Source organism: Dendropsophus ebraccatus, chromosome 9 (genome assembly GCF_027789765.1).
Source record: "Dendropsophus ebraccatus isolate aDenEbr1 chromosome 9, aDenEbr1.pat, whole genome shotgun sequence".
Classification (NCBI taxonomy): Eukaryota; Metazoa; Chordata; class Amphibia; order Anura; family Hylidae; genus Dendropsophus; species Dendropsophus ebraccatus.
Window position 1 is genome coordinate 117,128,903 of NC_091462.1, and position 14,483 is coordinate 117,143,385.

At 45.3% G+C, this 14,483-nt stretch overlaps 2 protein-coding genes across 2 annotated transcripts; both read right to left on the reverse strand.

Moving 5' to 3' along the window:
* Window positions 1–924, reverse strand: LOC138801892 (taste receptor type 2 member 40-like). Its single transcript, XM_069984985.1, has one exon. It carries the CDS (start codon window positions 922–924, stop codon window positions 1–3), a length of 924 nt encoding a protein of 307 aa, XP_069841086.1.
* Window positions 925–8,973: 8,049 nt separating this feature from the next.
* On the reverse strand, window positions 8,974–9,981 carry LOC138801893 (taste receptor type 2 member 9-like). The gene has a single exon (XM_069984986.1). It carries the CDS (start codon window positions 9,979–9,981, stop codon window positions 8,974–8,976), a length of 1,008 nt encoding a protein of 335 aa, XP_069841087.1.
* Window positions 9,982–14,483: the final 4,502 nt, after the last annotated feature.

The window sequence follows — 14,483 nt, forward strand, 5'->3', positions numbered from 1 at the left end:
TTAGGTCTCAGCCTCACCGTTCCTTCTTTTCCTACCAAAAACCTTCTCGAGAAGGGCGCTCCTCAGCCTGACGCTGCTCTGGATGATGATGGCGGCTTCTGATATCGGGTAGGATAGGATAACAAACCAGATGACTATGTTTGCGTCTTGCACTGCGCTGGGTTGGATGGCAGTAAAAGCCATTTGTGTTACACAGTAGAAAAGAGAAACGAGAAGGAACAGGATCATGGTTCTCGTAGCGTTTATCTGGGCTTGGAATTTAGACCAAGTAAACCCTCGATTATTCTGCCTCAGTCTCCACATGTGCTTGAGAAGAGACCAGGAGGTGAACGCGGTGGCGACAAGAGCGATAGTGAGGGGTAAGAAGCAGCCCAGGATGGAGGATATTGATCTGTAAGATACATTAAAGTGTGATGTTGATTGGATAACCACAGACTGATGGGTGCTGTTCCCAGGGGGCTCTGTGTTACAAAACCAATATGTGGGAAAACCTATGGCAAATGAGCCGAGTCCTTCTACAAGAATGATGTGGAGCAGGTGAGATGAGAGACTCCTCTTCAACCAAACAAAGATTTGGTGACCACAGGTGGTGATATTGGTGCAGTAATAGCCACAAAGCACGGCCGTCAGCCAATAACTGTAAAAAATTAAGAACATGTTAATTGCTAAATTCCAGCCCAGAACTTCATTTGTAAGAGACAACTGGGGCCAAGTAATAGATATTATACATTGTTCACCCATCATCAAGTGCAGAGAGACATTGACCAGAGCCTTGGTGAGGTGGACTTTATCCGATGGACCCAGTGAGACGCCATTCTTCAGGTTTCCTATATAAACAAGCAGGATGCAGATGTTTAAGGATATTCCCACCACAAATTCTATAGTTACAGCGATTACCAAAATGACCAGTTCTACGTTATCCATAGTGTCGAGAGCCGCAAGTCTTCAGAAAGCAAGAGGATGGGTTATAGTACTGGGACAGATGCAAATATCCTACGAGCTTTAGTTACCCATTTACATGATGATATGTTGATACCGCATGCCGCACGCACGCTGTGTGGGATATAGTGTGTGTGTAGGGGGGCTCAGGTGGGATATAGTGTGTGTAGGGGGGGACAGGTGGGATAGCGTGTGACGGGGGGGGGGGGGGGTCAGGTGGGATATATGGTGTGTAGTGGGGGTAAGGTTAGGGTAGTGTGTGTGGGGGCATGGAACTTTATTACCATGGTGTATACAGCAGGCGCATTATTTTTTTGTAGGGGCAATGCAGAGGAGGCATTTTTAATATGGGGAAAACGCAGCAAGGAACATTATTACTATATGGGGCACAGCAGGGACATTATTACTATATGGATGGCACAGCAGGAGCCATTATTACTATATGGAGGGCACAGCAGGGGGCATTATTACTATATGGAGGGGGCATAGCAGCAGACATTATTACTATATGGAGACAAAGCTGGGGACATTATTACTATATGGAGGGCACAGCAGGAGCCATTATTACTATATGGAGGGGACATAGCAGGAGACAATATTACTATATGGAGGGCACAGTAGGGGGCATTATTACTATATGGGGGCACAGCAGTGACATTATTACCATATGGAGCACAGCAGGAGACATTATTACTATATAGGGGGGCACAGCAGGGGGCATTATTACTATATGGAGCACAGCTGGAGACATTATTACTACATGGAGGCACAGCATCGGGCATAATTACTACATGGAGGCACAGCAGGGACCATTATCACTATATGGAGGCACAGCAGGAGCCATTATTACTATATGGATGGCACAGCAGGAGCCATTATTACTATATGGAGTGCACAGCAGGGGGCATTATTACTATATGGAGGGGGCATAGCAGGAGACATTATTACTATATGGAGGCAAAGCTGGGGACATTATTACTATATGGGGTCACAGCAGGGACATTATTACTATATGGAGGGCACAGCAGGAGCCATTATTACTATATGGAGGGCACAGCAGGGGGCATTATTACTATATGGAGGGGGCATAGCAGGAGACAATATTACTATATGGAGGGCACAGTAGGGGGCATTATTACTATATGGGGGCACAGCAGGGACATTATTACCATATGGAGCACAGCAGGAGACATTATTACTATATAGGGGGGCACAGCAGGGGGCATTATTACTATATGGGGGCACAGCAGGGGCATTATTACTATATGGAGCACAGCTGGAGACATTATAACTACATGGAGGCACAGCATCGGGCATAATTACTACATGGAGGCACAGCAGGGGACATTATCACTATATGGAGGCACAGCAGGAAAATTATTACTATATGGGGCACAGCAGGAGACAAAATTACTATATGGAGGCACAGCAGGGACATTATCATTATATGGAGGAACAGCAGGAGACACCATTATTATATGGGGCACAGCAGGGGACATTATCACTATACGGAGGCACAGCAGGAGACAATATTATTATATAGGGGCACAGCATGGGGATCCTACATACAGGAGGAAACCCACATACTTACTGATTTTACTGCACCTAACAACGCAATTACTACAGTTTGGGAGCCTACAGGAGGGGAAGTGGGGAGGAAACTGCTGGATAAGTGCAGAGGCCTAAGATGTCTGTTTGGCAGGTTTTATCAAGATTCGCTCTGTTGCCAAAATGACCTAGAAACTGCCCTGATCTGCTCATATGTTATATAAAAACTGGTCAATGTGGGGTTTTAGTATATTCCTCTTACAACCAGTGGTGAATAATGTTTTGAAAGCATAAAACTTTTCCAAGAGAAATCTGAAAAAAGTTATGAAAAAAACTTTCAGATTTTATCCCGGTCATTACAGTAGATACAAGATTGACCTGTCCTGATATTTGTTATTTTATGTGATCGCCCTAGCTGTCTGCAGGCAGCTGAAGACACAAAAGAGGACACCAGGGAGCGCGGTCAGGTAAGTATAGATTTCTTAAGGCTCAGTTCACAAAGTTCACAAATTTTGCAGTAAAAATTTGCAAACATCGCAAACTGAATTTTTTAAAGATTTGCTCATCTCTAGTAGTGGGGTCTTGGTGGTAGTGGAGTCCATGGTGTGAACTCTTTTTTTTTTTCTCCAGGGTTAACCCCAATACTGTGTCTGGTCGGTGATAAGATGGCGGGGGGCATCCTTAATGTGGTACAGCACGGAAAACTAGAAAACAGGGAGATGAGGCAGGAGGTGGTGCAAAAATATCTTTTACTTAAAGTCTTGACAAACTAACAGACATTTTACAATTCTATCACAAAAGTTCTTAAAGGGAGTGTCTCATTGTCCAGAGGGAAGAAAAAAGTTTCCCGTTAGCTCTTAAATTTACTCCATTTCTGGCTTTGAGGTGGGTCTCTTCCCATCTCTCGCCATGTGTCCTTTCTCGTAATTTTTTGCCCCATTTGCCTAATTACAGCCCACTGTGCACACCCAGCTATTTGCCAAGTGTTCCCTTCATGTACCCCCCCCCGGCCGTCATTGGCGGTAACCAGTGAGTAGTCTTCTTCTTTGGGTCAGAAATAAGCAGATGCCACTGTCGATGATGCACTGACACAAAATGGCGGCTGTCCGGGAGAACAGGGGTCGACAGTGAAGATAGAAAAAAGCATGACTTCCAGCGGTGAGTATAAAAAGAGGGAGAAAGGCTCCATACTCCTGTCTAATATTAATTGTATAATTGACCCTTTCACAAAAGAAATAGCATTTTTTTGTGAGAACAAGACACATTCTTATAGTATACAGACAGTGCTGACTTATAAAGGTTATAAGGGCTGTCCGGGGGGCTTTTTAATGAACTATCATTGCATGGACCCCTGGGGGTGTTGTATGTTCTATATACACTGTCATTATTTATTTCTTGTTGTGTTCTCAGGCTCAGTCACATGACCACTCTGCTTGGGATTTCTTCACTTCCTGTGATGTCACATGACCACTCTGCTTGGGATTTCTTCACTTCCTGTGATGTCACATGACCACTCTGCTTGTGATTTCTTCACTTCCTGTGATGTCACATGATCACTCTGCTTGTGATTTCTTTACTTCCCATTGGACTTCTCCTTTAACCCTTGCTTGACCTCAACAATTCTACGTAGAATTGACCTCAATTCTACGTTCTCTTCCATTAGGAAGAGTCTTACAACACAAAGAGGACTGGAATCCCTTTGCTCATCGATCATCAGATCAAGATGAGTGATGTCAGTAATAAGAATCATAGTTTAAAACTTTATTTCTGCTCCATTCTATAAAACTTCTATTCCCAACCCTCATAATGGGTGTCTCACCTTCAGATATGAGGTCTCGATCTCACAGTTTTTTCTTTTCCTACCAATGAACTTCTCGAGAAGGGAAGCCCTCAGATAATAAACCAGGTGATTATGACCACCACATCTGCACCATTGGATAGGATGGTACTGAAAACTACTTGTGTTACACTGTCCATAAAACAAAAATGAGAAGGAACAGGATCAAGGTTCTTGGAGCATTTAGACCAAGTAAAAACCCTCAATTATTCTGCCTCAGTCTTCACATGTTTTATAAGAAACCAGGAGGTGAATGTGGTGGAGACAAGAGCGATAGTGAAGGGTAAGAAGCAGCCCAGGATGGACGATTTTATTCTGAATGCTACACTATGAAGTACTGTTGGTCGGACAACCGTGGATTGATAGGTGCTGTTCACGGGGGCTCTATGGTGGAAACACAAAATGTTGGAATACTAATGACAAGTAAGCAAAGTCCTGATACAAGGAGGATGTGGAGCAGGTAAGACGAGAGGCTCCTCTTCAGCCAAACTAAGATGGTGACTACAGGTGGTGATAGTGGTGCAGTAGTAGACAGAAAGCCAATAACTAGAAAGATTCAAGAATACCATAATCCTTACATCCCAGCACAGAACTTCACTTGTTAGAAATAACAAGATATTATACTTTGAGCGACCAATATCACGTGCAGAGACACATTGACCAGAGACTTGGTGCAGGTTTAAGGCCATTCCCAGCACAAAATCAATAATTACAGCAATTACTGAAATTATCCATAGTGCCGAGATTTGTTTGTCTATAGAACGCAAGAGGATGGATTATTATACTGGGACAGATGCAAATATCCTCCGAGCTTTAGTTACCGATTTACATGGTAAGATTATCCAGTGACACAAGCGCTCTGTGCCTGGGCAGTTCCTTTAGTCCCGAACATCTTTTCATATCTTATATGGTCACTGGGCGATGCTATATTCCTCTGACTCTGATTTTGACATAAATATTGACCAGTCGACAATGGTTTGGGGATATTCGGGGGAATTCCAATCTTTTAAAAAATTCAATTGTTGCTTGGATTGTAAGGAAAAAAAAGCTACAATTACTAACCCCAAGCCCCTATAGGTCCCAATTCTGCTGCCATTTGTCTCTTTCCACCCGTTGCTTATCTTTTATGCCTGCCCCCGGACGAGAGGTCACTATGAAGGACAAGTAAAGTTTAGGATAAATACAGGACATGTCAAAACATAGTGCAGCTTGACATAGGATATTGATAAGAACCATAAAAATGAGAATCTCATCGTGTTGACTGTAGTCGGACTCCTCTTCTCCAGTCTTTAGTGCTAAAGGGAAACAAACAAATCTAACCTGCATATAGCTTCACGGTCTAATAAGACCGTTAGGAGCACTGGGACACCCATTAGGAGCACTTCCCCGCTCCTGGCTGACCCGGCTGGCTGGGGGCAGGCTGGATCGTCACTATGGGGGTGGGCAGTGCTCCTAGCGGGTGCCCCAGTGCTCCTAACAGACCATGGAGCAAACTGCTAACTGCACCGGAATGGAGCTGAGGATGAAGGTAAGACACATACCATCCTACTTGGCGTCTTCTGTGCAGTAAGGGACATATTAGCAGGTTAGATTTGTCAACCTGCTGATAGTTTCCCGTTAACATTTATAAGTCATGAGTTACAGAAGAGTCCAAATAATGTGACAGCAGCACTTAGGGTCAATCAGGTCACGGGAATCCATGATGCTGGTTGTCCAGGGACGTCCAGTTACATTGGTTCTTTTATTACATATAAAGTCATCACTTTATATGTCATAAAAGTGAATGTGAGTCTGTTAGTTTAATTTCCCTCTGAGACATAAAGGAACCCCCCCCCCCCCCCTTATTTCTTGTTACACACTCAGGACACAAATATATTTATATTTCACTTATCCCCTTTACATGGGTAGAATTAAAGCAAAGCATCTATAAAACCTACAAATGTCGTCTTCTGTATGTTTCCTTAGCATTGTGTATTGTAGATTGAAGTGCTCTGTATGATCCCAGAATACTGTGCAGTTCACGTACAGCAGTCTAGTTGTCTCTATCACCATCCTGAACTCTTCTCTATGATCCATTCAGGTGACTATACCGCATTGAACTTTAGGTTATAGTTGTATAGTTATAAGCTGCATGAGAGCGGTGGAGGATGAGCAGTCTGTGAGATGGGGAAACTGAAGGGAGCAGTCTGTGAGATGGGGAAACTGAAGGGAGCAGTCTGTGAGATGGGGAAACTGAAGAGAGCAGTCTGTGAGATGGGAAACTGAAGGGAGCAGTCTGTGAGATGGGAAACTGAAGGGAGCAGTCTGTGAGATGGGGAAACTGAAGGGAGCAGTCTGTGAGATGGGGAAACTGAAGGGAGCAGTCTGTGAGATGGGGAAACTGAAGGGAGCAGTCTGTGAGATGGGGAAACTAAAGGGAGCAGTCTGTGAGATGGGGAAACCGAAGGGAGCAGTCTGTGAGATGGGAAACTGAAGGGAGCAGTCTGTGAGATGGGGAAACTAAAGGGAGCAGTCTGTGAGATGGGGAAACTGAAGGGAGCAGTCTGTGAGATGGGGAAACTGAAGGGAGCAGTCTGTGAGAGGTGGCAATGCTTGTTCTGGCACTACATGGGCACCTTTACTGTGCTGGGGCTTATTTAGGGACTATATTAATATGTTGATGCCCATTTAAGAGGCAATCTTAGTATCAGAGGCCTTTTAGTGGAGAGATTGGGCTAGTAAATGGGATAGTTGTATGGTATTTGGCTCCTGCACACCTGCACACCGAGAGACCTGCCACCGACCACCTCCAATTACCCTCCTTCAATAAACCCGGACACACTTGTTGGAAAGGCCACAGACGTCACTTTTATTACAACCATTAACACATATATAACCACTATATAGATCTGTATACAGAAGTAGCCAGGCTTCTTTGAACAATGGCAGAGGTCCTTGAAGACATCTCAGTATCTGAGACTGAAACTTTTCTCACTCTATAAAACAACTTTTTCTCCATTTAACTTCAAAGACATCACATAGAAGACCCGTCAGATCATCACTCTCTTGCTCCTCTCGTTCCCCGTTGGTGCTATTACATGTGTCAGCAGTGAGTGGGTGAGGACTGGGGGGGGGGGGGGGTTGCGGGGAGCTGGGGGGGGTGCTGCCTGGGCGATCATCCGAGCAGCCCATAAAGGATAGCGGCGGTCTGCTGCCTCCACTCCTATTCCACGGAGCCACAGCAGCCGATCGTTGTCTTCTATTACACAGGACGATTATCAGTCTATCGGCCGACATTTGCTAAAAACGGCCGATAATCGTTTTGTGTAATAGGGCCTTTATTCTAGGGCCGTCATAAAAGATGGCGGCCTAGAATAAGGACCCTTAATGACCACTGTGAAAAGGGGTGTCAGTCAATAAGTGGTTAAACTACACAGATAATAATAACAAACAATAACAACTAAAAACAACACTATCCTATTCATATTAATAATATTTTTGCTGTTATTATTTTTATTATGAATATTCAGCAAATGAGAAGAAAACTTTGCCTTCCTTGTCCAATCAAGTTATTGGTTTTTTTCTGTGCCGTAATCTCATGTAATGTCCATCCATATGACTGTAGTGCAGTTTGGTTGACACTTTCCTTAGTTGTGCAGTGGACGTTTGGCAGCCTGTATATTCTGTTTATCTATATAATATAAATCATGAACCTGCACTCATATCCATTATACAAATCATGTGACGGTCCATGATTTATAGATTACAATGAATAGAACATTCTTAAATAATGCAGAATGTTCAGTTTATGCTTCCAGTTTATATTCTCCCGGCTCGGATCACACGGTGGTGAAATATCCATCAGTCCAAGAACATTTATGTTCTCTAAGGCTCCACCACCTTTCAGTTGTACAGGGTCTCCGGATGTGAATTTCTGGACTTAATGTTAACCAATAGGCCAGACAGAATATGAAAGGTAGGGGGGTCACCTAGGTAATAGTGACCACAACATAATAACTTTTCACTTATCCATTGATAAAATGATTAGTAGGAGGGCAAAAACATAGCATTAAAGTGAAAGTACTATCTGATACATTCGCTTTATGCTTTGCCCATCGAGAACTGCGCCGGCTCGAGGAACTCATTGCCGCGGTCCGTTTTTTTCTATTCAAGGGCACTGTCTGAGGCTGAAGCACTGGAGGCACAACAGACTGACCCCACTGGGAGGAAACTCCCGCTCCTCTATGATGCGGCTCAATAGATTCTAAGGGAGCCGCGTCATAGAGGATATTGTTCTGTATGTGACGTTTGGAATGGTATGTCTTCCAGATAACCATAGATTGATTTGTTACTGTTACACTGAACACTTAGAACAACCAAGCCGAGTCCTGATACAACAAGGATGCGGAGCAGGTAAGACGAGAGACTCCTCTTCAGCCAAACTAAGATATGGTGACCACAGGTGGTGGTCTCAGTTCTATGTCCTTTACCAATATAATGTTCATTAGAACACAAGACACCTGTACCTTGCTCCATCTGCTTCACCGGTCACAAGGTCAATATATTGTATATATATTGGAGGGAACTGGGGACAAATGGAATCTGAATTCTGTAAAATTCTATGAAATATCTATTTACACCCTTCATGATCTCCGTGTCTCCTCCAGACTTTAGGTCTCCTCCTTACAGTTCTTTTCTTTCCTGTTGATGAACTTCTCAAGAAGGGTTCTCCTTAGCTTGGCGCTACCCTGGATGATGATGACAGCTTCTGATATTGGGTAGAAGATGTCATAAAACCAGATCAGTATTACTAAGGACGGGCTGATTGTGATGGTACTGAAAGCCATTTCTGTTAGACAGTAGATAACAGAGATGAGAAGGAACAGGATCATGGTTCTTGTAGCGTTAATCTGGGTTTGGAATTTAGAAGAAGGAAATTCTCCATTGTTCTTCCTCATTCTCCACATGTGATTGATGAGAGACCAGGAGGTGATTGTGGTGGAGAGAAGAACGATAGTGAGGGGTAAGATGCAGCCTAGGATGGTGAAGGTTATTCTATATGGTATAGTTTGAACAAATGTAACCTGGAAAGACCCTGTGCTGTTCCTGGGGGGGTTTAGGCTACCAAACCAGAATGCCGGAATACTTACAGCAAAGGAACAAAGTCCTAACACAAGAAGGATGGGGAGCAGGTAAGACGAGAGACTCCTCTTCAGCCAAACGAAGATGTGGTGACCACAGGTGGTGATACTGGTGCAGTAGTAGACGCAGAGCATGGCCGTCAGCCAATAATTATAAAAAATTAGGAACATTACAATGATTACGCTCCCAAGAAAAAACTCTTTTGTCAGCAACAAACAGGACCAACGATAACACATGATACATTGTGTGTTCATTGTCACAATCATAGAGACATTGACCAGAGCCTTGGTGAGGTGGACTTTATCCGATGGACCCAGTGAGACGCCATTCTTCAGGTTTCCTATATAAACAAGCAGGATGTACAGGTTTAAGGCCATTCCCAGCACCAATTCTATAGATACAGTAATTATCAAAGCGGCTAGTTCTGCAGTATCCATATTGCTGGGAGTTGTGTGATTTAGGAAGGCGAACGGGTCATCTGTTATACGGAGACAGATGCAAATATCCTCCGGGCTTTCACATTTACATGACCACATTATACAATGACGCAAGAAACTCAGCTACTGGGGAAGACCTACACAACACCGGCCGCCAGCTGTACGGGGATCCTCAGGATTGGCCGCTCACTGACATCCAAGCATGCTCCACCTGATACGGAAGGAGAGGCACGGGCAGCTAAGAATTCTGGGAGATTCCTAGAAGGGAAGAATATCATCTGAAAGTGTAACTTTTATTATTATTGCAAGTCATCAACTTCAATGAACTCAAAGAAGAACATAGTTTGTGAAACCAAAGTGTAACTTTTATTGGAATAGTTAATGGTGAGGAAAGCTCGCTACTCGGACCCTATTATACCCAAAGTGTAGAGATGAATGGAGGGAACAATTTGTGGACAGCCTTGTATTTAATTATTTGGATTGTATTCACTGGACATTGGGGAGATGATGAAAGGATTGGCAGAGGGGAGTGGCAGAAAGGAGCGTGGGGAGAGATGGATTAATTGGGCCTCAGAGTTGAGAATGAATTGGAGGGGAGTGAATGTGGGAGACGCTAAACGTATGATAGGAGAGGAGGGAATAGGTGACTGTCAAAGGCAGATGATGGTCAAGGAGGAGGAGCACAGAATATTGCCATGAGGCTTTGGTCACTGCTCATTGGTATAATGCGTATAATGGTACTCTTACTCATTGGTATAATGTGTAGTGTGTCCTGGCACTTGCTCCTGCTTACATCATGGCTGCCAGAGATGAGTGAAGCACTCAGAATTTATTCGCAGGTCAAACCTAAATGAACTGTTTAGTTGTGGTGCATTAACTCACCTGTCCGTGCTCACTTGATGTCGTCTTCTGTGTCAGTGTCCCCCGGTGTCCTCTTCAGCTGCCTCTCCCCATTCAGCCAATTACTGACGGGACAGACTGGCAGCCTGTGATTGGCTGAGTTCCAGACAAGAGTAACAACCTGCTCAGCCAATCAATGATTGTGGGGCTGTCCGGGGGGACACTGACACAGAAGAGGACACCGGAGAACACTGACACAGAAGAGGACACCGGAGAACACTGACACAGAAGAGGACACCGGAGAACACTGACACAGAAGAGGACACCGGAGAACACTGACACAGAAGAGGACACCGGAGAACACTGACACAGAAGAGGACACCGGGGGACACTGACACAGAAGAGGACACCGGAGAACACTGACACAGAAGAGGACACCGGAGAACACTGACACAGAAGAGGACGCCGGAGAACACTGACACAGAAGAGGACACCGGGGGACACTGACACAGAAGAGGACACTGGAGAACACTGACACAGAAGAGGACGCCGGAGAACACTGACACAGAAGAGGACACCGGGGGACACTGACACAGAAGAGGACACTGGAGAACACTGACACAGAAGAGGACACCGGAGAACACTGACACAGAAGAGGACACCGGAGAACACTGACACAGAAGAGGACACCGGGGGACACTGACACAGAAGAGGACACCGGGGGACACTGACACAGAAGAGGACACCGGAGAACACTGACACAGAAGAGGACACCGGAGAACACTGACACAGAAGAGGACACCGGAGAACACTGACACAGAAGAGGACACCGGAGAACACTGACACAGAAGAGGACACCGGGGGACACTGACACAGAAGAGGACACCGGGGGACACTGACACAGAAGAGGACACCGGAGAACACTGACACAGAAGAGGACACCGGAGAACACTGACACAGAAGAGGACACCGGAGAACACTGACACAGAAGAGGACACCGGAGAACACTGACACAGAAGAGGACACCGGAGAACACTGACACAGAAGAGGACACCGGGGGACACTGACACAGAAGAGGACACCGGAGAACACTGACACAGAAGAGGACACCGGAGAACACTGACACAGAAGAGGACACCGGGGGACACTGACACAGAAGAGGACACCGGAGAACACTGACACAGAAGAGGACACCGGAGAACACTGACACAGAAGAGGACACCGGAGAACACTGACACAGAAGAGGACACCGGAGAACACTGACACAGAAGAGGACACCGGAGAACACTGACACAGAAGAGGACACCGGAGAACACTGACACAGAAGAGGACACCGGAGAACACTGACACAGAAGAGGACACCGGAGAACACTGACACAGAAGAGGACACCGGGGGACACTGACACAGAAGAGGACACTGGGGGACACTGACACAGAAGAGGACACCGGAGAACACTGACACAGAAGAGGACACCGGAGAACACTGACACAGAAGAGGACACCGGAGAACACTGACACAGAAGAGGACACCGGAGAACACTGACACAGAAGAGGACACTGGGGGACAATGACACAGAAGAGGACACCGGAGAACACTGACACAGAAGAGGACACCGGGGGACACTGACACAGAAGAGGACACTGGGGGACACTGACACAGAAGAGGACACCGGAGAACATTGACACAGAAGAGGACACTGGAGAACACTGACACAGAAGAGGACACTGGGGGAGCATGCACAGGTGAGCTAATGCACCACAACTAAACAGTTTATTTGGTTCGTAAAGATATGGCTCTGTAAGTGTAAAAACAATGTTATAGGTGTCAGGCTACATTTACATGTCCTCACGTTCTGTCCACAATCGCAGACTGTGGACAGCATTTTGTGCCTCCGTAGTGGTCTGCAATACACGTACCACTACATTCTAGACAGTGACCTGGGCTGCAATTGTGGGTCCGCATTATGACATGTCCTATTTCATTGGTCATTGTGTAGTTGATAGGAGTTAGGTGATTAATAAAGATCACTGCGCAGGTATGACCATGAGTTGATGAAACTCTATGGTGAATCTTTCTCTGGTATCATCAATGCGCTTGAAGCATATGGCAAAGTCATCTGCAAACATGGGGAGAGATGTGGGGAGAGGCAGCGCAGGATGAAGAAGGGAGTTAACGCTGGTAAATACACTGCTCAAATAAATAACTGGACCCCTCAAATAACCCCTCCTAGATGTAACTGGATGAAATCTTCTCAGTGATACTTTTTTCTGTACAAAGCTGAATGTGCTGACACCAAAATCACACATCATCAACAGAAATCCAATGGATTGCCCAAAGGAGGCCTGGATTTGGTGCCACACACAAAATTACAGAGGAAAAACATGATCCAACAGGCTGATCCAACTTTGCTGTAATGTCCTTATACCAAGTGCCAGTGAGGCTGAGTATTGTGTGTGGCCTCCATGTGCCTGTATGACCTCCCTACAAGGCCCGGGCATGCTCCTGATGAGGTGGCCAATGGTCTTCTGAGGGATCTCCTCCCAGACCTGGACTAAAGCAGCCGCCAACTCCTGGACAGTCAGTGTGGCAACGTGACATTTGTGGCCCTCATACCATCCTCATGGAGTCGGTTTCTGACCATTTGTGCAGACACATGCACATTTGTGGCTGCTGGAGGTCATTGTGCAGGGCTCTGGCAGTGCACCTCCTGTTCCTCCTTGGACAAAGGTGGGAATAGCAGTCCTGCTGTTGGGTTGTTGCCCTCCTGTGGCCTAAACCTTCTTGCCACAGTTGGTATTGATGTGCCATCCTGGATAAGCTGCACTACCTGAGCCACTTGTGTGGGTTGTAGAGTCCGTCTCCTGCTACCACGTGTGTGAAAGCATCAGCAACATTCAAAAGTGACCAAAACATTAGCCAGAAAGCCTAGGCACTGAGTAGTGATCAGCCTTTAACTTTGTGTGTGACGCCAAATCCAGGCTGCCATTGGGTAATACGTGCGATTTTCATTGATAATGTGCGTGTGATTTTGTCGTCAGTGCATTCAACTTTGTACAGAACAAAATGTTCAATGAGAATATTTCATTCATTCAGATCCAGGAGGGGTTATTGGAGGATGTGGAAGTGGTATACCCGGAGGGTGGTGAGGGCAAAAGAATGAAAAGATGGAGTTAGACTGAAAGAACAATTATCCGATAGCAGCAGGCCAATGCCATCACCCCCATGTTGGTGACCAGGATGGGGGGACTGAGAGCCCCTATAGGAAAGTGCAGCAGAAGATGTCAGCCATGTTTCATTTACACCGAGGAAGGACAGACTGTGGTCTACCAAGTGTTTATGGATGTGGGCAAGTTTGCTGTAGACAACAGAGCACACCCCTTCTGGTGCAATCCAGACTTTCATTTTACCTTTAAATTATCAGCTAAACCTGAAGGTTCACTTACTTTTACCACTCATATATCTGTTATATTGGATCATTGTCTAATATTCTAATATAGAGTTTTAGGTCACAATTATGGAGAAAGAAAATTCAGCAGTGTCCAAAAACTTTCCATCGGCGCGGTACGTGAGTGCAGATAACACCTCGGAGTGACTCTTTTGCATCCCCATCATCTGTTACATGGCTCCACTGTCACATTTACATAAATCTCTAGAATACACACAAATATCCATTGATTTTCCTGGATACAAATGAGGCATGAGGCACAGAGAACAAATGTCATATACAAAACTAAAAACTTCTATTGGTAATAGACTGGAG